Here is a 27,827-nt window from a genome sequence, read left to right on the forward strand (position 1 = left end):
AGGAGCCTTCCCTGCTGAGTGGACAGAAATAGCTCTCAGGTGAGAATGAGCCGGGTCATGTTTGAGGAATATGGCTGGAAGCATATTAGGAGCTGGGAGAGCAGTGGAATATGAGACAAGAGGGAGAGAAAGGCTGTGTAAGTCAGAGTTAGAAGTTTGGGTTTTATTCTATATGCAGAAGAAGGCACTGGAAGGATTTAAACAGGGGAGTGATGTGACCTGATACATAGTGTTAAAGGAACCATTTGGCTATTTAGGGGAAGAAAAATAACTTTTTTCTTCAACCCTCATAGGTTCTCAGTTGGAATGGACCCTTGTAACAAAAGATAGATTAACAAGAGCAAAACAAACAGCAGTTTAATGACATATGTATTTCTTATATACATGGCAAACACCCAGGGAATGAGTAGTTCTCAATGAGATAGATTTAAATTCCAGCTTAAATAGCATCTTCAACCAAAAAAAATGATAAATGTTTAGAGAAGTGACAAGACAAAGGAAGAGGACTTTGTCTCTAGGGGTGGCAACTTGAGGGAAGGCAAACAACTGGCAGATAAAGGCTAGTTGGTATAGCTTGCTCAGGTAGATTCCCCTGGTGCCATCTCCAGGGGATACGCATTCTGTTTTGTCTTCAGGGTTTAACCTTTGTTTTCCCTGATTCAGGGGGAGGCAGATATCTTTTGTCTTTACATATATATCTATGTCCTGCTTTTAGACAAATATAGGGAGAGCAGAAGGTTTTCCTGCATCTGCTTCTTCTTAATTGCCTTCAGCTCAACGATCCTTCCTTTTTAGACTGGCATATTCTCATCCCCCACAGCGGCTATGTAGGGAATGGGTTGGTAGGAAGGTAAAAGTAATATGCTAAAAGGCAAAAGCCCCAGTGAGGCCCTAATGTGCTTGGATGAAGTGTTGGTATCGGAAGCAATGAAAAGTGAGCACATTCTTGATGTTTTGGAGGTTGAGTCAAACTTGATTAATTAAACAAGGGAGCTGAGGGGAAGTAGAGAATCATGGATAAACCTAGATTTTTGGCTTGAACAACTGGATAGATAGTGGTACTATTTACTAGAGTCTTTGAAAGAATAGCTGTTCTGAAAATTTAGAAGACTGATTTTATTTTTAAAACAAGCAGGCTAGTATGTAAAATAAAAAGTACGGCTAGTATGTAAAATAAAGCAGGCTAGTATGTAAAAAATATGTAAAGTATAAATAATGCCAGCCTTAAGTTTCAAGAACATTATCACATATCTTAATCAAATTTGTGTGCCATTATTTGTATTTCATTTTCAAAAATAATGAAATCACATTAGGCATTTAAATGTATAAATAAATAATAAATCCCTTTCTCTAACAGCATATGCTATGCGGGTGATGTTTCTATTGAACCATCACAATTTGATTATATTCTAGAGAGGGCTTTTTAGTTCTGCTCTGGACTATTGGCTCTAGTAACTGCTACCAAATGATGAATGCCACCCCTCCTGTGGGCGGTATGGGAAGAGTACCCATATTCTTTGGTTTCCTGACCTCTTTCTTTTCCCTTCCCATTTGCCTATGTGGACCCTCTTAGTATATATCTTTTTTCCCCTTAGATGTTTCTTGTGAGTACTAAAGCATAACTCATATCCAGCATATGGCTAAAAGAGACAGCCCATTTAAATCATAACCAGATAGATGAAATAGAGCCATATCGTTATTAAATTGGACTTGGTAGGCCGGGCGCGGTGGCTCAAGCCTGTAATCCCAGCACTTTGGGAGGCCGAGACGGGCGGATCACGAGGTCAGAAGATCGAGACCATCCTGGCTAACACGGTGAAACCCCGTCTCTACTAAAAAATACAAAAAAATTAGCCGGGCAAGGTGGCGGGCGCCTGTAGTCCCAGCTACTTGGGAGGCTGAGGCAGGAGAATGGCGTGAACCTGGGAGGCGGAGCTTGCAGTGAGCTGAGATCCGGCCACTGCACTCCAGCCTGGGCGGCAGAGCTAGACTTCGTCTCAAAAAAAAAAAAAAAAAAAAAAAATTGGACTTGGTAATAATAATTCAGCATTATTAAGTAGCAGCTTTATTATATGCTAATGGTATCTCATATTTATTTCTTTATGCAGCAAATGTTTATTGAACTATTTTTTTAAAAAAAGACAAGATCTTGTTCTGTAGCCCAGGCTAGAGTTCTGTGGTGCTATCATGGCTCACTGCAGCCTCAAATTCCTGAGCTCAAGCAGTCCTCCTGCCTCAGCCTCCCAAGTAGCTGGGACTATAGGCACATACCATTATGCTTGGCTAATTTTTAAATTTTTTGTAGAGACAGGATCTCGCCATATTACCCAGGCTGGTCTTGAACTCCTGTCTTCAAGTAGTCCTCCCACCTCAGCCTCCCAAAGTGCTGGGATTACAGGTGTGAGCTACTGAGCCTAGTGTCATTGAGCTCTTATTATGTGTCAGTGCTCTAGACCTGAAGGGTATCGCAGAGAACAAAATTATTTCATGCAGTTCTGTGCTAGTAGACTGAGCAAGAGTGCTAATAAAACATTGAGCAAGAAGTCTGACGATGTGGGTTTTGGTTTTGGCTCTACTAATTACCTGTGGGCATATAACCTTGGGAGGCAGTTAACCTCCCAAAGTCTGTCTTTTTCTGTAAAGCCAGGTTAATAGCCTCCCCTGTGTATGTCAAAGGGTAGTTATGAGGGCCAGGTGTAAAAATATTTTATCCCTACAGCTATATATATTTATAAGGGATTATGATGCAGTACTTGTGGTAATTATAATACCATTGGTACAATAAGGGATTATGATGCAGTACTTGTGGTAATTATAATACCATTGGTGCAATTCTACAGCATAGCGATGTGAACATAAGCTTGGATATCAGACAGAGCCAAGTCTTAATCAGTATTCTACCATTTACTAGCAGAGTGAACTTGAGCCAGTTATGCTCTATAAACTTCAATTCCTCACGTTTAAAATGGGTTTGATAATAATAATTAATTCTATGGACTTGTTAGAAGTATTAAGTAATGTTTTTAAAAGGCTTAGCACTATTCCTGGCACATGGTAAGACCTCATTTTTGTTGTGATTGCACTTATATTATCACAGCCCTCTAGTTGAACTCCCAGCCTCCAGCATCTTCCATTTTTAATAGTTACATGAAAAACAGGATTTTTTTCCTTTTAAAAACTAAATTGATACATAAAAATTGTATATATTTATCATATACAACGTAATGGCTTTTTTTGTTTGGTTTTGTTTTTGGGGGGGGTTAGTTTTTGAGACAGGATCTGGCTCTGTTGCCAGGCTGGAGTGCAGTGGCATGATCTCAGCTCACTGCATCCTCGACCTCCCAGGCTCAAACAACCTTCCTGCCTCAGCCTCCTGAACAGCTAGGACTATAGGCACGCACCACCATGCCTGGCTATTATAAAATTTTTTGCAGAGACAGAATCTCATTATGTTGCCTACGCCCCATCTGCTGGGCTCGAGAGATCCTTCCACCTCAGCCCCTCAAAAGTGCTGGAATTACAGGACTAAGCCACTGCACCTGGCCAACATGATGTTTTGAAATATGTGTATGTTGTAGAATGGCTAAATCGAGATAATTAACATATGTATTTCCTCACATACTTATTTTTGTGGTGAGAACAGTTGAAATCTACTTTCTTAGAGATTTTCAAGAATACAATACATTGTTATACATTGTTATTAACTCTGGTCACCCTGTTGTACACTAGATCTCTAGAACTTATTACTCTAACTGAAATTTGCATCCTCTGACCAACATCTCTTCCACCTCCACCCCATCCACCAGCCCCTGGTCACCACCACTACTCTCTGTTTCTATGAGTTCAACTTTTTAGATTCCACATTTAAATCCCAGAGGATCTGAATTTCATTCTTTGGTTTTGGAACTGTTGAAGGCGTTTTGAACAATGAAACAATTTGATCAAGGCTGTACTCCAGGGAGATTAGTCTAATAGCAATGTTAAAGACGTCTTGAAGAGGGAAACCCAATTAAGAAGCCATTGCTGTCATCTAGTAAGAGGTACTGAGGGCTCAAATAACTTGTGTTCTGACATATTTATTCCATTTATTGACAGGACAGCCTAAATCTTTTAGAATATCTTCATACAAACAAGGACCTCCTTTTTGCTTTCTTAGAAGTTGTGCTTTTTTAAGAACTAACTGAGATGGAACAGGCCTCATAAAAATCATGGAAGTGGATCACATAGGGAGTTCCATTAGCATAATTTCCATTTTATTTTAATTTTGCCCTGCTTTTCTAGAATTCTGAGCAGCCTAGTAAATAAGCTCATGTTTGGGGTTAGAAGAAAGAAATTCAGTTTGTCCCATCTGGTAAACAAATATTTTTTTCTTTGCAGAAAGAAATATTTGTGAATTTAGGTTGGCAATGAGACTAAAATTATTTTGTGTGTTTTCTAAAAGAACATTGGATTTAGAAATTATGGGAATGAGCCAGGCACGGTGGCTCACGCCTGTAATCCCAACACTCTGGGAGGCCAAGGCGGGCGGATCATCTGAGGTCAGGAGTTCAAGACCAGTCTGGCCAACATGGCAAAACCCCATCTCTACTAAAAAAAATATAAAAATTAGCGGGGTGTGGTGGCACGCACCTGTAATCTCAGCTACTCGGGAGGCTGAGGCTAGAGAATCGCTTGAACCCGGGAGGCAGAGGTTGCAGTGAGCCGAGATCATACCACTGTATACCAGCCTGGGCAACAGAGTGAGACTCAGTCTCAAAAAAAAAAAAAAAAAAAAAAAAGGAAGAAAATATGGGAATGGCAAAATTTGTACTAAACATAAGTTTTATTTTTAAAAAAACTTTCAATCCTATTAAGGAGTTATAATTGCTCTTTTTTAAAATTTACTTTGCTTAGTATCATTTTAAATCAATGAAAAGGAAAACAGTTGTATATACTAGTATACTCTTGTTATGTTAAATGAGAAAACAGGGTAGGGAACAAAATTACTGAACATTTATCTAATTAGAAATGTTTTTTTGGCTGGGTGTGGTGGCTCATGCCTGTAATCTCAGCACTTTGGGAGGCCAAGGCAGGCGGATCACCTGAGGTCGGGAATTTGAGACCAACCTGACCACCATGGAGAAACCCCGTCTCTACTAAAAATACAAAATTAGCCAGGTGTGGTGGCGTATGCCTGTCATCCCGGCTATTCGGGAGGCTGAGGCAGGAGAATCGCTTGAACCTGGGAGGCAGAGGTTGCAGTGAGCTGAGATGGTGCCATTGCACTCCAGCCTGGGCGACAAGAGTGAAACTCCATCTCAAAAAAAGAAAAAAAAAAGGAAATGGTTTTTCAATCCACAATAACATCCTTAACAAATTTAACTTTTATTGAAAGTCTACTCTCAAATAAAATTGCATTCTTGCTATCAAGATTTCACTGTTCAGTTTGAAGAAAACTATAGACAAATGGTGGGTATGAAAAAAAGAAAACAAAGGGTTTAAAATAATAAGGGTTATCACTTCTGCAATCACTTATGTGGAAGATTTTGGGAGAGCCCAGGGGAGGGAATTTGGAACTTCCCAAAGGTCTGAAAAAGACTAACCTCGGTGGGGGTCGATCCACAGACCTTACAAGTCTTGCCTTTTCTGTTTGTTCATCTACAAAACATAATTCACTGTGGAATCCACTGACTGTGGTCTCATGGGGAGAGGTTGTTCTCCTTAAGTCGCTTGGCTGAGCAGACAGCTTTGGACAGGTGGTTTGAAGATCAGCAAGAGATGACAGGAACACCCAGCCATCCGGATTAGCTGAGTCATCTTGGGTGTCAACTGGCCCCCATCCGTCAGCCAGATGGTCCTCAAACCACTCTAATTCACTTGTGCCTTAGAAATCATGCTGCTGACCTGTTTTCCCTTTCCCATCTCAGACTGTTTGCTATTTTCCAAGCTTCTGGTGAGTGGGGTATTTTGAAGACTCCTTACCTCATGAGCCATTCTGTTCTCAGAGCAGAATCCACATTGTTGTGGCCAGGCACGGGGGCTCACGCCTGTAATCCCAGCACTTTGGGAGGTTATGGCGGGAGGAGTGCTTGAGCTCAGGAATTCAAGACCAGCCAAGGCAACATGGTGAAACCCCGTCTCTACAAAAAATGCAAAAAATTACCCAGGCGTGGTGGTGCACACATGTAGTCCCAGCTACTTGGGAGGCTGAGGTGGGAGGATCACCTGGGCCCAAGAGGTCGAGGCTGCAGTGAGCTGTGATCATGCCACTGCACTCCAGCCTGGGTGACAGAGTGAGATGGTGAAGAAAAAGGAAGGAAGGGAGGGAGGGAGGGAGGGAGGGAGGGGAAAAGGAAGAAAGAAAGAAAGGAAGGAAGGAGGAAAAGGAAAAGAAAGGAAGGAAGGAGGAAAAGGAAAAGAGAAGAGAGGAAGGAGGAAAAGGAAAAGAGAAGAGAGGAAGGAAGAAAGGAAGGAAGGAGAGAGAAGAGAAAGAAAAGAAAAAAGAGAAAAGAAAAGAAAGAGGGAGGGAGGGAGGAAAGGGATCCACATTGTTGTGTTCTGTACCTCATTTTAGCGTAAACATTACAACTTTAGCTCTCCTTGTGATGTAACATTAATGTAAACATTAAACTGTTACAAACTTTAGCTTTCCTAGGAAGTAAATGCTTTATTGCTATCCTCCCTCAATTCCAACTTCCTTTTTGCCTGACTCCCAACTCCATCTAGATTTGTACTTCAAACCCTCCTCTACAGAGTCATCTCAGACTAAGAAGAAAAGAGGGGAGGCGTAGTACCGTTAAAAGGAGTATGGAATTTGAAGTAAAACAGACCTAGAGTGAAAAATGAATCAGGCAATGGGAATGAATGAGGCCCAGATGCTCAGTTCAAGGACCTTTCAGTCCCATCAGGGAGATCAGTTCTGCACATACATAATTAGGATACAAAAGAGATGAATGTTAAGTGGCAGAGGAGGTTCAGGTAGAATGTTAGAATTTAGAGGAAGGAGACATGTCCCCCAGCTAAGGAGAAGGAAAAGATACAATGGAACAAGTGGCATTTGAGACCTGGCTTTGAATGATAAATTCTGCTTCATTTGATCCTCTAGTTTCTAAGTGTGGGATGTAGTGTAAACATAGAGGGCGTTTTTTGTTTCTATTCACATCTTAAAGGATGCATAGACTATTTGGAACCTAGACTGCTTTGCCCATGTTTTCTTAAATTTTACAAGTTGACGCATCCCTTAAACAGCTGTTTTCTCCTCTACTTTAGTATTCATTTTATAAAGACCAAGAATATCTCATCTTCAATATGCATATTGCTGAGAAATATAAAAGTAAAGATTCCTCTAATTTATTTAAGGAACACTTTCCTTTCCCTAAGGAGACATGTGCATAATTAGATGAATGGTTTCAGCTGACCCCTCTTCATGTGAGAATCTCCGTCATCTGAGACCAGAGGTGGTGGCCATTTGCAGGGTTACTAATGGAACCTGTGGGTTTGTTCTACAGTCTAATGTGCTGCAGTCCACAAACACTGGCTAATTTTTTTTTTTTTTTTTTTTTTGAGACAAAAGGCTCTCTCTGTCGCCCAGGCTGGAGTGCAGTGGCATGATACCGGCTCACTGCAACCTCCGCCTCACGGGTTCAAGCGATTCTCCTGCCTCAGCCTCCTGAGGATCTGGGGTTACAGGCACCCACCACCACGCCTGGCTAATTTTTTTGTATTTTTAGTAGAGACAGGGTTTCACCATCTTGGTCACTTGAACTCTTCACTTCGTGTTCCACCTGCCTCAGCCTCCCAAAGTGCTGGGATTATAGGCATGAGCCACCACACCTGGCCCAACATCAACTATTTCAAAGCTCCACTTGGCCACCATCACCTCGCCAGGCTTTCTTCAGGGGCTCCCACAGCTTGCAGAACTAGACACACTAAGGAATTTGGACATTACAAGTTTTCCATAAATATTGATTTTAATTCATTTGTTCAAAATTTCTGTTTCTAAAACTTACATTACCACTGTCAAAAATGCTGAAAATCTGTATGTTTTCAAGATGTATTAACTTGGGTATGTTTATTTTACATGGTAACTCCTTGATTATCCAAAATTCACTGAGAAGAGGATGTTCTATCTAATGCAATTTTCTGGTTTAAAAAAATGCTAAGACATGTTTTTAAAAATCCATGGTCTATTAACAATAATTTTTTGAAAGATTGTGGGTCTTATCTTCTGTAAGATCAGTTGTCAATACTCAATACTGAAAAGGAAGAATGAGAGAAAAATGAAAGCATCATTTATTGAGGGCCTAGCATGACCCTTTCCCAGCTTTGACTCTTGGATCTACCTTTTGCTACCTGGAGTTGTTTAGCAAGTTATTTAAAATGTATCATTATCCTCATTTATGAATTGGGATCGTGGTAGTACATACTCATAGCAGGTTATTAGGAAGACTATATGAGATAGTGCAAGAATAAAGAGTCTACTTCAACAAAAAGCTAGAAACAGTTCTGTGAAATTCACATGGAAACAGAGAAAGAAAGAAAAGGCCAGGCATAGTGGCTCACGCCTGTAATCCCAGCACTCTGGGAGACTGAGGTGGGTGAATCACTTGAGGTCAGGAGTTTGAGACCAGCCTGGCCAACATGGTGAAACCCCGTCTCTACTAAAAATACAAAAATTAGCTGGGCGTGGTGGTGGGCACCTGTAATCTCAGCTACTCAGGAGGCTGAGGCAGGAGAATTGCTTGAACCCAGGAGGCAGAAGTTGCAGTGAGCCGAGATCATGCCACTGTACTCTAGCCTGGGTGACAGAGCGAGACTCCGTCTCAAAAAAAAAAAAAAGAAAGAAAATAAAATAGTAAATTATATTTAAAAGCTAGAAACAAAAGTTAACTGTACCTGGTGTTATGCAAATAGATATTTTACATATTAACTCATTAATCTTTTATAGCAACCTTATAGGGTAGTATTTTTAATCTGGTATTTTATCTGCACTTTAAAAACAAGTTAAGTTACAGGTTGAGCATCCCAAATTTGAAGTTAGAAATGCTCCAACATCTGAAATTTGTTGAGCACTAACATGATGCTCCAAAGATATGCCCATTGAAGCATTCTGGATTTCACGTTTTTCATTTTGGTTTTGGGATGCTCAGCTGGTAAGTATAATTCAAACATTCCAAAATCTGAAAACATTTGAAGTCCAAAACATTTCCAAGCATTTTGGACAAGGGATACTTAACCTGTACTCAGATTTGAAAGCAACTTGCCCCAAGTCATATAATTGTAAGTGGCAAAGTTGAGATTTGAACCCAAATCTGCCCAATTCTAAAGTCCGTGCTGCTTGTTTTCTTTAATTTTTTTTTCTTCTTTTAGGTGTTTCTCATAGTCTCCCCTTACTTTATGTTTAAATATGCAATTGTATGTGATAATTCTTCTCTAATGAAACAGCATAGAAATAATTAGTGCAAAATTACCCATTCCCTAATTCCACTCCCCAGAAGTAAGCAGTCACACACACACACACACACACACACACACACAGAGTATTTTTTTTTCTGAAAAGATTATCTTAATTTACATTCACTCAGTGGTGTATAAAAATTCCTCTCTCTCTGACATTACCAATATTGAATGTTCTTTTCCTATTTTGTTGTCCATTTGATAGTTGAAAGATTGCTCTCTTTGCTTTAATTGCATCAAATTATGAGTGAGATTGAATGTCTCAAAATCAAAACTATTTTCCCTATAAACTATTTCAGCCAAATTTGTAGTAATCCCAGGATGGTGGTGATTAAAAATAAAAGTCCAGGTAAGTACAATGTGGATATTCCATTTATCATTCTTATCCTTCCTTATATACCCCCAGAAAGTAAAGTAACTTCTAGTTAGTTAACAGTTAAGTACAATGTGGGTATTCCATTTCTCATCCTTATCCTCCCTTATATACCCCCAGAAAGTAAAGTAACTTCTAGTTAGTTAACTATAACATTTAATATGTCACAATTCAATTGAGGAGATACCTAATATGTTTTAGATTTTTAGTGGTATGTATTATTGCCAGGTGTCTCATTTATGTAAATACATATTTTCAGGATTCTGCAGGAAAAAGTCACGAAAGAAAACAAGTACTCAGTGCATTCATTAGTTCCATCAGTGTTAGGTGGTTTCCACGTGCCAGGCATGGTGATGGGACTTGATTTCAGAAATCAACAAGACACACTTTGAGAGGCTGAGGCAGGCAGATCACTTCAGGTCAGGACTTTGAGACCAGCCTGGCCAACATAGCAAAACCCCATCTACTAAAAATACAAAAATTAGCTGGTGTGGTGGCATGCACCTGTTGTCCCAGCTACTGAGGAAGCTGAGGCACAAGAATCACTTGAACCTGGAAGGCGAAGGTTGCAGTGAGCGGAGGTCATGCCACTGCACTTCAGCCTGGGCGATAGAGCAAGACTGTCTCCCCCAACAACAACAAAAAATTGCTTATTAAATTTTAAAGAAACATTATTTTTTATTAAATAAAAAAATAATAAAGAAATCAACGAGATAAACCCAGTCTCTTATCTCAAGCAGTTTAGTCATATACAAAATACAGTCAACTGACTCAGTGAGAAAGCTTGGGCTGGAGGTAACAGAATGGCTAACTCAAACTGGCCGAAGCAATAGGAAATGTATCAGCTGTCACAGAAGGTGGTTAAGGATAAGGCTGGGCTCCAAGTTTGCTCAGTCCAGTGACCTAGTTTGCCATCAGAGAACCAGTTCTTTCTATCTCTACCCTTGCTTTGTAACCCACAGGGTCAGCCTGATTCTAAGGCTGGTTCCCTCGTCGTCATGGCACAGCTGTCCATGGAAACTTGGGCTCATGCTCGCTTGTTAATTTGGGAGGTATAAGGACTTCTTGCGGCTCTCTTAAGATTAAGGAAGAACTTTTCCACACATCTCCAGCAAACGTCTCCTTGTATTTCATTGGCCAGAACTGACAACATCTATTCCTGATCTGCCCATTCCTGACAAAATCATTGGGAAAAGAATAAGACTATCCTAGGCCGGTCCTTGGGTAGGGACCGGCTTTCCCTAAGGCCTGTATGTGAGCAGCAGAGATAGATACCTGAAACAACAACAGCAAAACAGTCTTCTGCTAGAGAGAAAGAAAACAGAAAAGGTGTCCTCAGAGGAAACAATGTCCACCACAAGCATACAATGAGCAAATGACAGTGAGTATGTGTATAATTCGAGGGAGTGTGAGTGAAGAATGACATCTTTGCCATTTTCTTTTTAACGTTCCATAGGATCAGAGCGGCACTGAACCTGTTAGTAGTGAGGAAGATGGCAGCCTCGAAGTTGGTATTAAACAATTGCCTGAAAGTGAAAGCTTCAAACTGGTGAGAATCTTGAGTATTTTTCATCCTGTGTTCTGTTTAGGAATGTATCACTTATATTTTGTACCACCTTGGAAAGAACTACCTATCATGTTTGCTTCTCTCGGGAATCTTCGTCTCTGAGACGAGAAGCTATTTTATGTAGTGAGTGACCCATTGACTCTGAAAAAGAGCATCTTCTCTTACCTTGTTGACACCTGAATTGTGCTGTCTGAGATTAAGGAAGGAAGCTCTCCTTTTTTTTTTTTTTTTTTTTTCCGATGGAGCCTCACTCTGTCACCCAGGCTGGAGCACAGTGGCTGGAGCACAGTGGTGCGATGATCTCGGCTCACTGCAACCTCTGCCTCCCAGGTTCAAGCGATTCTCTTGCCTCAGCCTCCTGAGTAGCTGGGACTACAGGTACACGCCACCATGTCCAGCTAATTTTTATATTTTTAGTAGAGACGGGGGTTTGCCGTGTTGGCCAGGCTGGTCTCGAACTCCTGACCTCAGATGATCCACCCGCCTCAGCCTTCCAAAGTGCTGGGATTACAGGTATGAGCCACTGCGCCTGGCCTGCAATTTCTCCTTTGTATCTGGCTTAATATTGGGTTTTTATAAGGCCAGAGCTGTGCTTAATTAGTCCTGGAGGCACAAGAAAAAAATGTTAAATTTATTCCATCGATTCCAAGCAAAGATACTTAAACTTACCCAGGGGCTAGGGTACATCCTTATGTACCCTAATTTTTGATATTTTATTATTTAATAGTTATTGAACATTTGTTGCATATCAGACACTGTGCTGTGTTCTGCATGCATTTCCTGTTCTTTGATTTTCCTACACATGAGGAAACTGAGAGTTAGAGAAGTTAACTAACTTGCCCAAGGCCCCCAGCCAGTATGTAATAGGCTGGGAGATGGCTCCCCTACCCTCTGACTCCCATGCCTTGGCTCATCATCTGCTTTTCTGTTTTGTAGCCCAGCACTTCCAGGGTTAGACTACAAATTCTAGAAAGAAACGTAGGCTTTTTTCCCTCTGTGTTTAAAAATGCCCTACAAATCTCAAAGACTTAATCACTTAGGAGTGTCATCTAACTCTGATTTTATGACAGCTCAGAGTTTTTAATTTTGCTTCAGGGCATTTGAGAAATCATCCATTTATCCTCTTTCAGGTTTTGGAAAATATATATTGTGACTGCTACAGATTGTATGTCCTAGAAAGTGAGCTTATTCTGGTGGAAGGGAAAGGACGTTTCAGCAGGAGTGGAAATTGTAATGGGCCACTCATGAATAAACCCTCCGTGGGACCTGAGACCCCTGGCATTAAAAAATAGCAGCAGTTTATTTATCAGAGATTGACTAAAAAAAAAAAAAAAAAAAAAAAAGGCCAGCACAGTGGCTCACGCCTGTAATCCCAACACTTTGGGAGGCCGAGGTGGGCAGATCACCTGAGGTGGGAATTGGAGACCAGCCTGACCAACATGGAGAAACCCGGTCTCTACTAAAAATACAAAGTTAGCCGGGCACAGTGGCACATGACTCTAATCCCAGCTACTTGGGAGGCTGAGTCAGGAGGATCGCTTGAACCTGGGAGGCGGAGATTGCGGTGAGCCAAGATCGCGCCATTACACTCCAGTCTGGGCAACAAGAGCGAACCTCCGCCTCAAAAAAAAAAAAAAAAAAGAATAATGGCAGTAAAAGATTATGACTTCCCTTTCCAAAAGGTAGAATGCATTTTTGCACTAAAGGGAAATAAAGAACAGCAACAAATTTCAAACTGAAAGCCCCTTTACTTAAAAATATGTTAACTTGTTCTTTTTGGCACTGTATCTCCATAGTCAGGTTAGGAGAAAGTCTTTTAAAGCAACAGAATTTTGTAGGTAGGGGTCCCTGATTTCATCCACAGAGGAAATGGTAAAAAGAGTGAGACTACTCTCTTGCTTCCTGGAAGAGTCTGGTAGTCCCAGCCAGGCTCATGTGCAGGCCAAAGGTAAAAGCCATCCATCATCTACTCCCAGTTCCCAAGTAAGCAACACCAGTGATAGGGTTGCAAGTGTCAAGACGATTGAAGAGGCAGAGGGCCTGGAGGCCTGAGGGTCCTTTTTAGACAATATTTCATACTGCACTTCACCAATTGCAGGCTTTCCCAAACCCATTGACTAGTGTCTGTCTTTTTCTACTCTGTTCCCTCCCTTACCCACTGTCTCTCCTTCTCGTCCTGGAGTTTCTTAATCACTGTTTTCAGTAAATCTATGCATGTTCTAGTTCAGAAAGGAAAGATAGCCTGAATTTGAACAACCTTTATGGCATAAATATAAATGGCCTGGCATAAAGTATTATTTAAGAGTGTCTGGCCGGGCACAGTGGCTCACGCCTGTAATCCCAGCACTTTGGGAGGCCGAGATGGGAGGATCACCTGAGGACGGGAATTCAAGACCAGCCTGACCAACATGGAGAAACCCCATCTCTACTAAAAATACAAAATTTGCCAGGCATGGTGGCGCTTGCCTGTAATCCCAGCTACCTGGGAGGCTGAGGCAGGACAATCACTTGAACCTGGGAGACAGAGGTTGCGGTGAGCTGAGATCGTGCCATTGCACTCCAGCCTGGGCAACAAGAGCAAAACTCTGTCTTAAAAAAAAAAAAAAAAAAAAAGTGTCTTGGAGAAGTCACTTGACCTCACCAGACCTCAGTTTCCACAGTTGAGGAATGACAGTAATTAGGATGCTATTAGGAAACAAAGGGGCTATAAAATATAAATCATACAGAATAATATAGGGCAAATAGAGCTTAGTAAATTCATTTTATTCATCCAACAAATATTTGCCAAATACCACTATGTTCCAGGTACTGAAGATACAACAGTGAACAAAGCATACAAAAATGCCTTCCCTCGTGGGCTCATTCCACAGTTGGAGGGGGAAGGAAGATAGACAATACATCAGTTAGCAAAATGTTGGATTGAATCATATGAAATTGCCATTTTTGTAGGTAAAAATTTCATATGGTTCAACCTAACATATACTTAAATGTTGTTGTCTTGTAATGAAGTATTAATTCAAGACAAACCTAGTTCAAGACCAGCCTAGGCAACATTGTGAGACCCCGTTTTTATTTAAAAAAAAAAAAAAAGAAGAAATTAGCTGAGTGTGGTAGCAAGCACCTGTAGTCTCAGCTACTCAAGAGGCTGAAGTGGGAGGATTACTTGGACCTGGGAGATTGAGGTGGCAGTAAGCTGTGATTGTGCCACTGCACTCCAGCCTGGGTGACAGAGTGAAACCCTGTGTCAAAAAAAAAAAGTTGTTTTCAGAGCTGAGGCTAAGCCGTGACCTGTGCATACTCCAGTGCTATTTTCAGTATATTCAGTTGGTTGGCTTTTGTCTGTATCTCAGTAGCCCCAGATGCATAGCCAAGGAGTTTATAATAATTTCAGAAGGTATTCCATTTCTCTAAAATATTTTTTAAGGGGGAAATAACTTTTTTGTAGATCAGGTGATGGTTTGTGAAACATAGATTCTGATTGTGAGAGACTAGAGGCAGGGAAGTGTCTGGTATCTATTTCAGAAGTCTAGATGAGAGACTGTTAGAAGCCTTTTGAAAATAACTTGAATGAAAGATTTTAATCTTTTTGATATAAACTTATGTGTTTATAATGTTCAGAATATCTATGTTTATATAGTATACTCTTTTGAAGCAGTATAATTAAATTAGTAAGAGTACAATCACTAGAGCTAGACTACTTGGGTTCAAATCCTGGTTCCGCTATTTGCTAACAATTATGACCTTAGAGAAATGACGTAACCTCTCTCTGTGATTCAGTTTATGCCTCTGTAAAATGGGAGAAAAAATTAAAGGAGTTGATAACAGAAAACTACTACTTAGAACCATACCAGAGTGCGCTGTAGTCACTGTCAAAGAGTGAGTTGTTGTTAATGAGGATGATGCTATCATTCTGATGAAAGCATTAAGGGGTAGCCATAGAAGGAACAACTATTCCAAGTGAAACATTAAGGTATAACTTGAAAAACTGAAGTGAATTTTTCAACCTGAAAAGCACAATTGCTAATGTATTAGGGTTCTCTGAAGAGACAGAACCGATAGGATATATGGATATCTGAGAAGAGATTTATTAAGGGAATCATCTCACGTGTTTATGGAGCCTGAGAGGTCCCACAATAGGCTGTCTGCAAACTGGAGAACCAGGGAATCCAGGAGCATGATTCAATTCAAGTCTGAAGACCTGAGAACCAGGGAGCTGCTGGTAGAAGTTCTCCAATTCAAAGACTGGAGAACATGGAGCTCTGATGTCCAGGGGCAGGAGAAAATGGTGTCCCAGCTTCAGAAAAGAGAGTGAATTCAGCTTACCTCTGCCTTTTTGTTCTACCTGGCCCTCCACCCATTGGATGGTGCCTGCCCAAACTGGATGAGGGTGGGTCTTCCTTGCTTGGTCCACTGCTTCAAATGCCTGTCATTTCTGGAAACACCCTTCCAGACACACCCAGAAATAATGTTTTAGCAGCTAGCTAGATATCCCTTAATCCACTCAGATGGATACCTAAAGTTCACCATCATAGTTAATATATTATTCTAAACTCTTGAACACATGCTAACTTATTCACATAACAATAGTAGTTATATAGTAGTATCATCTCCATGTAAGAGATGAAGCACTGAAACGTTAAATAAATTGCCTTGGAGCCAAGCAGCGTGGCTCCAGTTTGTAATCCCAGCTACTTAGGAGGCTAAAGTGGGAGGATTAATTGAGGCCAGGAGTTTGAGGCTGCAGTGAGCTATGACCATGCCCCTGTACCCCAGCCTGGGTCACAGAGTAAGACCTTATCTCAAAAAAAAAAGTTGTGACCGAGGCAGGTGGATCACCTGAGGTCAGGAGTTTGAGACCAGCCTGGCCAACATGGCGAAAAACCATCCCTACTAAAAATACAAAAATTGGCTGGGCGTGGTGTTGGGTGCCTATAATCTCAGCTACTTGGGAGGCTGAGGCAGGAGAATCACTTAAACCCCAGAGGCAGAGGTTGCAGTGAGCCAAGCTCACGCCACTTTACTCCAGCCTGGGTGAGAGAGCAAAACTCCGTCTCAAAAAAAAAAAAAAAAAAAAAAAATCACTCATTGAAGCCAGGGCTCAAATTGGAGGTTACTACACTTTTTTTTTTTTTTTTCTTTTTTTTTTTTAAGTCTCACTCAGGCTGGAGTCCTGTGGTGTTATCTTAGCTCCCTGCTCTGCAACCTCCACCTCTGGGGTTCAAGCAATTCTCGTGCCTTAGCCACCTGAGTAGCTGGGAATACAGGCATGCATCACCAGGCCCGGCTAACTTTTGTATTTTTAGTTGAGACAGGGTTTCACCATATTGGCCGGGCTGGTCTGGAACTCCTGGCCTCAAGTGTTCCATCCACCTCGGCCTCCTAAAGTGCTAGGATTACAGGCATGAGCCACCATGCCCAGCGTCTATTTAGATGAAATATCCAGAATAAGGCAAATCTACAGAGACAGAAAGTAAATTAGTGGTTGCCTGTGACTGAGAATGTGGAGAGAGTAATAGGGTATGAGCTTTCTGTCTGAGATTATGAAAATATTATAAACTTAGATCGTGATGATGTTTGCACAGCTCTGAAGATAGTGAAAGCATTGGATTGTGCACTGTGGATGAGTGGATGTTACGGTATGTTGTGTCTCAATGCTAAAAATGCAAACAACTGGGAGAAAGAGGAAAAGGGGGAAACTGAAATCCAATCAGAAATGATGAAGTAACTCACATATATCCTATCCGCCTTTTGGAATATTTTTCAACTGTTTAATAATCTGCCCCCTAGTAGATAAGGCCTAATTTCTTTGTCTGTCAAAATAAAAACCTAACTTTATCTTATAAATTCTTGCATTCTGCTTGTTACTACACTTTATGCTAGGTCCTTGGAAGATGCTCCTGAAAATAAACAGAAGTTTACTTTCTCTTGTGTTGCTTACAGCCTTCGTGGAGAGAGAAACAATGTCACAAGTAGATTGAAACCTCAACTCTTTTTTTTTTTTTTTGAGATGAAGTTTTGCTCTTGTTGCCCAGGCTGGAGTGCAATGGTGCGATCTCGGTTCACTGCAACCTCCACCTCCCAGGTTCAAGTAATTCTCTTGCCTCAGCCTCCTGAGTAGCTGGGATTACAGACACCTGCCACCACATCCATCTAATTTTTATATTTTTAGTAGAGACAGAGTTTCACTATGTTGGCCAGGATGGTCTCAAACTCCTGACCTCAGGTGATCTGCCCACCTCAGCCTCCCAAAGTGCTGAGCTCACAGGCATGAGCCACTGTGCCCATCCTGAAACCTCAACTCTAATCAAAGCTAAGAACTAGAGTTGCTTGATGCTAAGAGAGCCTATAAAAGGGAATTTGACCTTGAGAGGGAGGGCTACCCTGGGATAGATTTGAAGGAGAAGCTGACAATAATTGGGAATGGGACAAAGAAGAAAACAAAGGAAGGTTTTAGGCAACCTTAGAGCCTCTGAGAGTCTGATGAACTGAAAGTCTGTGGTTGCCAGATAGGTGAGATGGAAGCAAAATTGGGGTGGTCAGCAGCAACCAGGCCATGTTAAGCAGTGTGATCTCCATGCTGATGGCAGTGGGAGGCCACAGAGGTCTGCAGGAGATGACTCTCAAGTTCACTGTAGCTGCAGTATGGCATCAGATAGAACAGGCCAGAGTGGGCACTGAGGCCCTGGTCGAGAGTTGATTGCAGCTCTGGCAGTTCACGAGAGATGGTGGAAACAATATATATTCTCATGTTTTGTCGTTGCAAAAATCATATAAAATAAACATGCTTGACTCTTAATGTATGGGTTTACTAGGTAAGTTTCACAGAGAGTTGTCAGTAAAATAATTGACGTTTCTTGCCCCCGGTTTGTAAACCTTGTGTCTGTAAGTGTTCTTTAAAGCTTTCCTCTGAATGCAGGTTTAGAACTATTTAAATGGCAATGGCCATAGCATCCAGGGCTTCAGAACAAGCATAATCCCAAAGCTTGGCCAGGAGCCCAAGATAACCGTGTTAGAATTGCCTTGAACAGATGTGCCTACTGTACTTCCCTCATTTTGTACAACTGCATAACAGCAGTGCACTCTGTATGTCAAGTGACACTTGTCATTACAGGTCTAGTTTGTATACAGCTGCCTCAAGAACATTTTAGATTTTTCAACAATTTTCAGAATGTTGTGATTTTTCAAATTTTCAGTGGTATTTGTCTTTACTGTTGTCTTTCATTGTGAAATATAATTTCTGACCCTTAGGGCAAGAATATAAAAATGAGGGTATTCCAGTCTACTCAGGGCAGCATTCTTCTTGGAGTTTCTTTGTGGAGATATTAGAATTTACAGGTTAGAAAGATGCCTGAGGAAGCATGAATTGTTTTCAGAGGTAACTTATCAGTAACCTAAATGAGCTATGCCATGGAAATGCACACAGCAGCTGACCGTGCATTTTACCATTTCAGGGATCTTGTCAGCTAGAATACCAACATTTTAGAAGCATTCTTTACTCTCCACCTTGATACATGTGATCTATATAAAAAATTTAAACATACTTATTAAACAGTGTCACGTGTTACCACCTGTATTGCCAAATGGTTTGGGAACACTTGCTTTTCCAGATGAAAAAGGCTGTCGGATACAAATCGTGGGCTCCGAAGTCTGAACAGAATTAGATCCTGCCTGTGGGAAAGGGGATTATCCTGTCTGCCTATGTGTCTTCATCCAAAAATTAGAGAAGATGGTGCTCACTTCTTTGTTGTAAGGATCAAGTATGATTTTGCATGTGAAATTTCTGGCACAGCATGTGGCATGCAGTAAGAGCTCAGTTAGTGGTAGCTATCATTAATACCAGATTTTGCCTATATGAAACATAGGTGTGCCAGAGCACAGAGCACAGAACATTATTCAGTACACATTTTCTCAGAATCTGTGCAGCGTGCCAAACTCTAGGCATATAAAGATAAGTTAAGACCGCTTTCATGTCCAGGAGCATGCCCCACTTGGTCTAACGCGGAGGTCACAAGCTGGTTGTCAGGAGTCAGATTCAGCCCACAAATGTGTTTCATTTAGTCTATGCAACATTCTTAAGATGTTTGAGCTAAGTTTTATGAATCAGGAGATTTTCCATAAAAATCCTGTTTCCATTTTCCACTGGAAATGGACCAGCATTCCAAGCTACCCTTCAATTATGTACTCCGAGTTTATCTCAGTCCCTGCCTTTTCACTCTTCTCTAACGCAGCCTGTTTCCCTAATGGCATCACCTTAGGTCCTCACGTCTGCATTCCTGGCCTAATCGTAGAGACAGAACTGTGGGCATGCAGATGTAGTAGCAGGAAGTGAAAACCACTGAGTCAGCAGGGGCTGGCTGGCAGAGGGCCTTGTGGACCAGGAGAAAGGACTTTATACCAAGGGAAGCCTTTGGAATGGTTTTCAACAGAGGATTATAAAGATGAGATTAACCTTTTGAAAAGATGCTTCTGGGTGCCCTTTGAAAAATCAGTTAGACCCAGTGTGGTTGCTCATGCCTGTAATCCCAGCACTTTGGGAATCTGAGGTGGGCAGATCACTTGAGGTCAGGAGTTCGTGACCAGCCTGGCCAACGCAGTGAAACCCCATGTCTACTAAAAATAATGAAAATTAGCCAGGCATGGTGGCACACATCTGTAATCCCAGCTGAGGCAGAAGAATCACTTGAACCCAGGAGACGGAGGTTGCAGTGAGCTGAGATTGCGCCACTTCACTCCAGCCTGGGTGAGAGAGCAAGACTCCATCTCAAAAAAAAAAAAAAAAGAATCGGTTAGATACTTTGTTCAATTTTCAATTTTGCAAAGAAAATTATATATATATAAAATACAAAGAATCAGTTAGAAAATGTCAAAACTGAAGTCAGGAAGAGAATTAAAAAGCTATTAGAATAACTGAGATGAAAGTTAATAGTGACTGAAACCAAGGATCTGGCCATGAGGACAGAGAAATATGGACAGATTTTCAACATATACAGGGTCAGAATGGATAGGACTTGAGGGTTATGTAGATATGAAAGTTGAAGAGGGAGGAGGCAAAAATGATTCTCAGATACATCATGGATGGCTGACTGGGTGGTTAGTTGATGCTATTTACTGAGAAAAGAAACAGGAAGAAGAGCAGATTTGTGTGAAAAGAGTATTACCTTCATTCTTGTCTGTTTTTAGGTGTCTCTGTAAAACAAGAAACATCTGTCACTATAATAGGCACTTTAAAATATGATCTCATTTATCCTGATAGAAACAGCAATAATAATAGCAATACCATCCACCTGGATTCTATGCTTATTTGTTAGGAACGGAGCAGAAACAATTGATCTCCACCTCTGTCCTTCCCATAATGAAAGCGTTAATACTATCGTCATCTCCATTTTGCAGCTGAGGGACCAGAAGTTAATGCATGTGCTCAAAGACTTAGAGCCTGTGAGTGCTATGGTAAGGATTCCGAGCCTTATGGACTTGACTGGGTTGACTTTTTTTATTTTTAATTTCAACTTTTATTTTATTTCTTATTTATTTTTTGAGACAAGGTCTTGCTGTGTCACCCAGGCCAGAGTGTGGTGCTGCAAACATGGCTCACTGCAACCTCGAACTCCAGGGCTCAAGCAATTCTCCTGCCTCAACCTCCCAAGTAGCTAGGACTACAGGCGCGCAGTACGATACTTGGCTAATTTTTTTGTATTATTTATAGAGATGGGTTTCACCATGTTCAGTTCAGCAGTTCTATACTAACATAACTTGATGGGTGAAAATAGGGTGGTGGTAGATGGGAGGGAGGGAGGATCGTATTAGATAATGTAAGTAAATCTCTCCATAAACTGAAGAGTCCTGGAGACAGGATCTTGCTCTGTTTTCCAAGCTGGAGTGCAGTGGCAAGATCAGAGCTTACAGCAGCCTCCATCTCCTGGCCTCAAGCGGTCCTCCCACCTCAGCCTCCCAAAGTGTTGGGATTACAGGCATAAGCCACTGCGCCAGACCTTTCAACTTTTATTTTATTTTTGTATTTTTAGTAGAGATAGGGTTTCACCATGTTGGCCAGGCTGATCTCAAACTCCTGACCTCAGGTGGTCCACCGCTTTGGCCTCCCAAAGTGCTAGGATTACAGGAGTGAGCCACCAGGCCCAGCCATTCAACTTTTATTTTAGATACAGGGGGTACATGTGCAGGTTTGTTTCAAGGGCACATTGTGTGATCCTGAGATTTGGGATATGATTGGACCTGTGTGAGTACATTCCCCAGTAGGTATTTTTTCAGCCTTGCCTCTTTCTTTCTCTCCTTGCCTCCTCTTGTAGTTCCCAGTGTCTGTTTTCCCATCTTTTTTATTTTTATTTTTTTTTAAGATTGAATTTCACTCTTGTCACCCAGGCTGGAGTGCAGTAGTGCGATCTTGGCTCTCTTCAATCTCTACCTCCCAGGTTCAAGCGATTCTCCTGCCTCAGCCTCCTGAGTAGCTGGGATTACAGGCACCTGCCACCACACCCAGCTAATTTTTGTATTTTTAGTAGAGACGGGTTTTTGCCATGTTGGCCAGGCTGGTCTCGAACTCCTGATCTCAGGTGATCCACCCACCTGGGCATCCCAGAGTGCTGGGATTACAGGCATGAGCCACCGTGACCAGCCTGTTTTTCCCATCTTTATGTTCATGTGTACCCAATGTTTAGCGCCCACGTATACATGAGAACATGCAGCATTTAGTTTTCTGTTCCTGTGTTAATTTGCAGCTGCATCCGTATTGTGGCAAAGAACATGATTTTGTTGAGTGTTTTTTTATGGCTGTGTAGTATTTCATGATGTGTATGCACCACATTTTCTTTTCCTTTTTTTTTTTTTTTTTTTTTTTTTGAGACGGAGTCTCCCCTGTCACCCAGGCTGGAGTGCTGTGGCAAGGTCTTGGCTCACTGCAAGCTCCACCTCCCGGGTTCACGCCATTCTCCTGCCTCAGCCTCCCGAGTAGCTGGGACTACAGGCGCCCGCCACTATGCCCAGCTAATTTTTTGTATTTTTAGTGGAGACGGGGTTTCACCGTGTTAGCCAGAATGGTCTCGATCTCCTGTCCTTGTGATCCACCTGCCTTGGCCTCCCAAAGTGCTGGGATTACAGGCGTGAGCCACCGTGCCCGGCCTTACACATTTTCTTTATCCAGTCCACTGTTGATGGGCACCTAGGTTGATTCCATGTCTTTGCTATTGTGAGTAGTGTGGCAATGAACATATGAATGCAGGTGTCTTTCTGGTAGAATGACTTATTTTCCTTTGGGTATATAACCAGTAATGGGATTGCTGGGTTGAATGATACTTCTATTTTTAGTTCTTTGAGAAATCTCCAAAGTGCTTGTCACAGTGGCTGAACTAATTTACATTCCCACCAATAGCATATAAGAGTTCCCTTTTGTCCGTAGCCTCACTAACATCTGTTATTTTTTGACTTTTTAATAGTAGCCATTTAGACTGGTATGAGGTGGTATCTCATGGTTTTGATTTGCGTTTCTCTGGTGATTATCAATGTTGAGTATTTTTTCACATGTTGGTTGGCTGCTTCTATGTTGTCTTTTTTTTTTTCTTTTTTTTTTCTTTTTTAACAGGGTCTCACTCTGTTTCCCAGGCTGGAGTGCAGTAGTATGGTCATAGCTCACAGGAACCTTGAACTCCTGGGCAAAAGCAATTGTCCCACATCTGCCTCCCAAGTAGTTGGAACTATATTTGGCTAATTTTTATATTTTTTGTAGAGGTGGGGTCTCACTTCGTTGTCCGGGTTGATCTTGAACTCCTAGCCTCAAGTGATCCTCCTGGCTTGGCCTCCCAAAGTGCAGAGATTACAGGCGTGAGACACTGTGTCCAGGTGTATGTCTTCTTTCCAGAAGAGTGTGTTCTTGTCCTTTGCCTTTGCCTGCTATTTAATATGGTTGTTTTTTGCTTATTGATTTGTTGAAGTTCCTTATGGATTCTGGATATTAGTCCTTTGTTGGATGCGTAGTTTATGGATATTTTCTTCTATTCTGTAGGTTGTGTGTTTACTCTGTTGATAGTTTCTTTTGCTGTGCAGAAACTCTTTAATTATTAGGTCCCACTTGTCAATTTTTGTTTTGGTTGCAATTGTTTCTGAGCACTTAGTCATAAATTCTTTGTGAAGGCTGATGTACAGAAGGACATTTCCTAGGTTTTCTTCTAGGATTTTTATACTTTTAGGTCTTAATTTAAGTCTTTAATCCATCTTGAGTTAACTTTTATATATGGTACTAGAAGGGGATCCAGTTTCATTCTTCACAAATGGATAGCTGGTTATCCCAGCACAATTTATTGAATAGGGGATCCTTTCCACATTTCTTATTTTTGTCGACTTTGGCAAAGATCAGTTGGTTGTAGGTGTGCAACTTTGTTTCTGGGTTCTCTGTTCTGTTCCATTGCCCTGAATGTCTGTTTTTGTGCCAGTACCGTGCTGTTTTAGTCATTATAGCTGTATAGTATAATTTGAAGTCAGATAATGAGATGCCTCTGGCTTCATTTTTTTTTCTTAAGATTGCTTTGGCTCTTCAGACCCTTTTTTGGTGCCATACAGATTTTAGGATAGCTTTTCCTACTTTTGTGAAAAATGATATTGGTAGTTTGACAGAAATAGCATTGAATGCGTAGATTGCTTTGGGCAGTATAGCCATTTTAACAATATTGATTCATCCAGTCCATGAGCATAGAATGTTTTTCCATTTGTTTGTGTCATCTCTGATTTCTTTCAGCTGTGTTTTGTAGTTCTCCTTATAGAGCTCTTTCACCTCCTTGGTTAAATGTATCCCTAGGTATTTTTTGTGTGTGGCTATTGTAAATGGGATTGCATTCCTGATTTGGCTCTCAGCTTGAATGTATTTGGTGTATAGAACTACTACTGATTTTTGTTCACTGATTTTGTATCTTGAAACTTCACTGAAGTCATTTATCAGTTCTGGTAGTTTTTTGGCAGAGTCTTTAGGGTTTTTTAGTTACAGAATCATATCTTCAGTGAAGGGAGAGAATTTGGCTTTTTATTTTCCTATTCGAATGCCTTTTATTTCTTTCTCTTGCCTGATTGCTCTGGTTAGCCCTTCCAGTACTATGTTGAATAGGAGTGGTGAGAGTGGGCATCCTTGTCTTGTTGGAACATAAGAGTTCTTAAGAGTTCTTAAAGAGGAATGCTTCCAGCTTTTACACAGTCAATATGATGTTGGCTGTGAGTTTGTCAAAGATGGCTGTTAGTATTTTGAGGTATGTTCCTACGATGCCTAGTTTGTTGACGGTTTTTATCACGAAGGTATGTTGGATTTTATTGAAAGCTTTTTCCGAGTCTACTAAGATGATAATATGGTTTTTGTTTTTAATCTTATGGACTTAATGACTTTTGAAGTATAATTGGGGTATGAACCATAATGCCTTTTTTTTTTTTTTTTTTAGACCAAGTCTCACTCTATTGCCCAGGCTAGACTGCAGTGTCACAATCTCAGCTAACTGCAACCTCCATCTCCCAGGTTCAAGCAATTCTCCTGCCTCAGCCACATGAGTAGCTGGGATTACAGGTGTGCGTCACCATGCCCAGCTAATTTTTTTTTGTATTTTAAGTAAAGATGAGCTTTTACCACGTTGGCCAGGCTGGTCTTGAACTCCTGAGCTCAAGTGATCTGCCCTCCTCGGCCTCCCAAAGTGCTGGGATTACAGGCATGAGCCACCGCGCTGGGCCCTCATAAGTGTTTTTAAAGTGCTGGTATCCAAGTATGAAAAAATAGCTTAAAATGTGTTTCTAATGATTATGGGCTTCTTGTTAGGTCTTACTTCCAGGCTAGAATTCCCAGGTGTTATATCCTACTCATTTTTAAAATGAGGTCTTGAACTGTATGCTTAAAATCGAGTTTTACCCCCAATTTGCACTCTATCAACTGCTGGATTTCTGGTTTGCTATTGGGAGCAGATGTCACTGTGCAAATCTTTTTTTCTGTTTCAGATGCAACATAAAAAGCATCTGTAGCAAGAGTCTAGGAATTCCCTCTAAGGAGCAGGAAAGTGTGACTGAGTCAGCACTGGCTTCTCTTTTGTGACAGTATGCAAATTGCCAATGGCAGAGTTCAAGTGCATTCAAATATGTGGCATTTTTCACAGCTCATTGTTCTTTATATCTTGTATTCCTGAAAACCACTTGAGATTTGTGTACATGATAAATTTCCTTTTCTTGGTGATAAAAAAAGCTATAGATTTTACATTCAAGTCTGTTTCCTTCAGGAAAATCTCTGGAGAAAAGCTTTTGGTTTTTTCTTCTGTTCTGTTCCTCTCACTGTAGTAAATGAGGATAATGAATGTAGAGACACCAGAGTAACAGAGAAAGTAACCTCATGAACTCAAAGATAGCAGAAATGTAAGCACACACTTTTGACACACATTCATAGCTTTAGGCCGGGCGTGGTGGCTCGTGTCTGTAATCCCAGCACTTTGGGAGGCTGAGACAGGCGGCTCACCTGATTTCAGGAGTTCTAGACCAGCCTGGGCAACATGGCAAAACCCCTTCTCTACTAAAAATACAAAAGTATTTTTAAAATACAAAAAGTAGCCCAGCATAGTGGCGCTTGCCTGTAATTCCAGCTACTCGGGAGGCTGAGGCAAATCGCTTGATCCCAGGAGGCAGAGGTTGCAGTGAGCCAAGATCACGCCATTGCACTCCAGCCTGGGTGACCGAGTAAGACTGTCTCAAAAAAAAAAAAAAAAAAATTTACAGCTTTGATGTCTACTAGCTTACATTCATTCCCAACCACTGTAACTGGTCCAATGTGGAGACTTATTCAACTTGAAATTTAACTTGCCCAGAAGGAATTACTTGCTTATCAGATTTTTTTCTAAATTGAGAAAGTGATCTCACAATCGTAATTATTAGCACTCAGGGTTTAGAGAAGTAAAATGACAGGGCTCCGAACCCAGAACTCAGACTTTCTCACACTGGTCACATCTCCTTTTTTCAGAATCCCACTGCTCCTCAGAAACAAGTGCTGCTTGGGCGCTGTTCTCTGAGTCTATAAAGTTTTCAGTTTTCTGGGAAGCCTTACTTGCCCACATAATAAGAACCTATAATCTAAAATGTGTGTTGATTTGGTTCTCCTTCAAAGGGAGCTATAAATCCACCTTCTCTTTCAGAAATTAAGCAAGTTTGTATTGAGGGCCTGTTATGTCCCAGGCTCTGCACTAACCAAGCTGTAGTGACAGTGAAGAATCCTGCCTTCAGGGAGCTTTCAGAACTGCTGAGGATAACAGCAGCTAAAGATTCCATGGCATTTAGTATGCATTCTGTAGGCATTATTCTAAGTGTATTAATTTGTATTTTATATGAGATTGTTCTAAGGAAATTGAGACACAGAGACACTCAACTAATAAGTGTCACAGCCAAGATTTGAATTCAACTTTAAATAAGTACTTATTAAGGTTAATAAGTATTATTGAAGGACAAAGCAAGGTGCTGTGGGAACTTTTTTGTGTGTGTGAGACAGGGTCACACTCTGTCACCCAGGTTGGAGCACAGTGGTGTGATCACAGCTCACTGCAGCTTTGACCTCCTGGGCTTAAGCAGTCTTCCCACCACAGCTTCCCGAAGTGTTGGGATTACAGGCAGGAGACAGCAAGCCTGGCCTGTGGGAACTTTGCTAATGTGATTTCACCTGATCCACGTGGTGAGATGAGTAGGAATTAGGCTGGAACTGACCCAGGAAAAGGCTTTTTAAGTATATTCCTCCTGCCAACTGCACAGACAAAATCAACCTACTGAGACCACAGCATTGCAGTAGAGAAAGAATTTAATTGATGCAAGACCAGCCCACGCACAGGAGAACTGGAGTTCAGTCTCCCTGAAGGCTCAGACCTTGGGGTTTTTATGGACAGTTTGGTGGGCAGGGGACTAGGGAATGGGTGCTGCTGATTGGTTGGGGGTAAATTCATAAAGGTGTGGAAACAGTCCTTGTGCACTGATCCACCTCTGGGTGGAGCCACAGGATCAGTTGAATCATGAGTCACAAGTCCACATGGGGTCAGTTTGAAAGATATCTCAAAGAACCAAGCTTAGGTTCTACAATAGTGATATTATCTACAACTGGGGAAATCACAAACCTTGTGACCTCTAGCTATATGACCCCTGAGAAGCAAGGGATTATAGAAACTGCCTCTCTTAGCAGAGAGTCCAGGCCCCTCCCATAATTCCTATTCTTTTTTTTTTTTTTTTTTTTTTGAGATGGAGTTTTGCCATGTCACCCAGGCTGGAGTGCAGTGGTGTGATCTTGGCTCACTGCAACCTCCACCTCCCAGGTGCAAGCATTTCTGCCTCAGCCTCCTGAGTAGCTGGGACTACAGGCACATGCCACCACTCCCGGCTAATTTTTTGTATTTTTAGTAGAGATGGGGTTTCACCGTGTTAGCCAGAATGGTCTCGATCTCCTGACCTCATGAT

The 27,827-nt window shown here is 41.3% G+C and overlaps 1 protein-coding gene across 5 annotated transcripts in view; it reads left to right on the forward strand.

The window, feature by feature from the left end:
- Nucleotides 1–27,827, forward strand: part of PATJ (PATJ crumbs cell polarity complex component) — a 396,968-nt gene that overhangs the window by 274,865 nt on the left and 94,276 nt on the right. For all 5 annotated transcript variants that reach the window (XM_031669412.1, XM_031669417.1, XM_031669416.1 and 2 more), the window contains one exon: nt 11,265–11,357. In XM_031669412.1, the coding sequence (XP_031525272.1) occupies nt 11,265–11,357 (93 nt within the window). The remainder of the gene's footprint in view (nt 1–11,264; nt 11,358–27,827) is intronic.

Source organism: Papio anubis, chromosome 1 (genome assembly GCF_008728515.1).
Source record: "Papio anubis isolate 15944 chromosome 1, Panubis1.0, whole genome shotgun sequence".
NCBI lineage: Eukaryota > Metazoa > Chordata > Mammalia > Primates > Cercopithecidae > Papio > Papio anubis.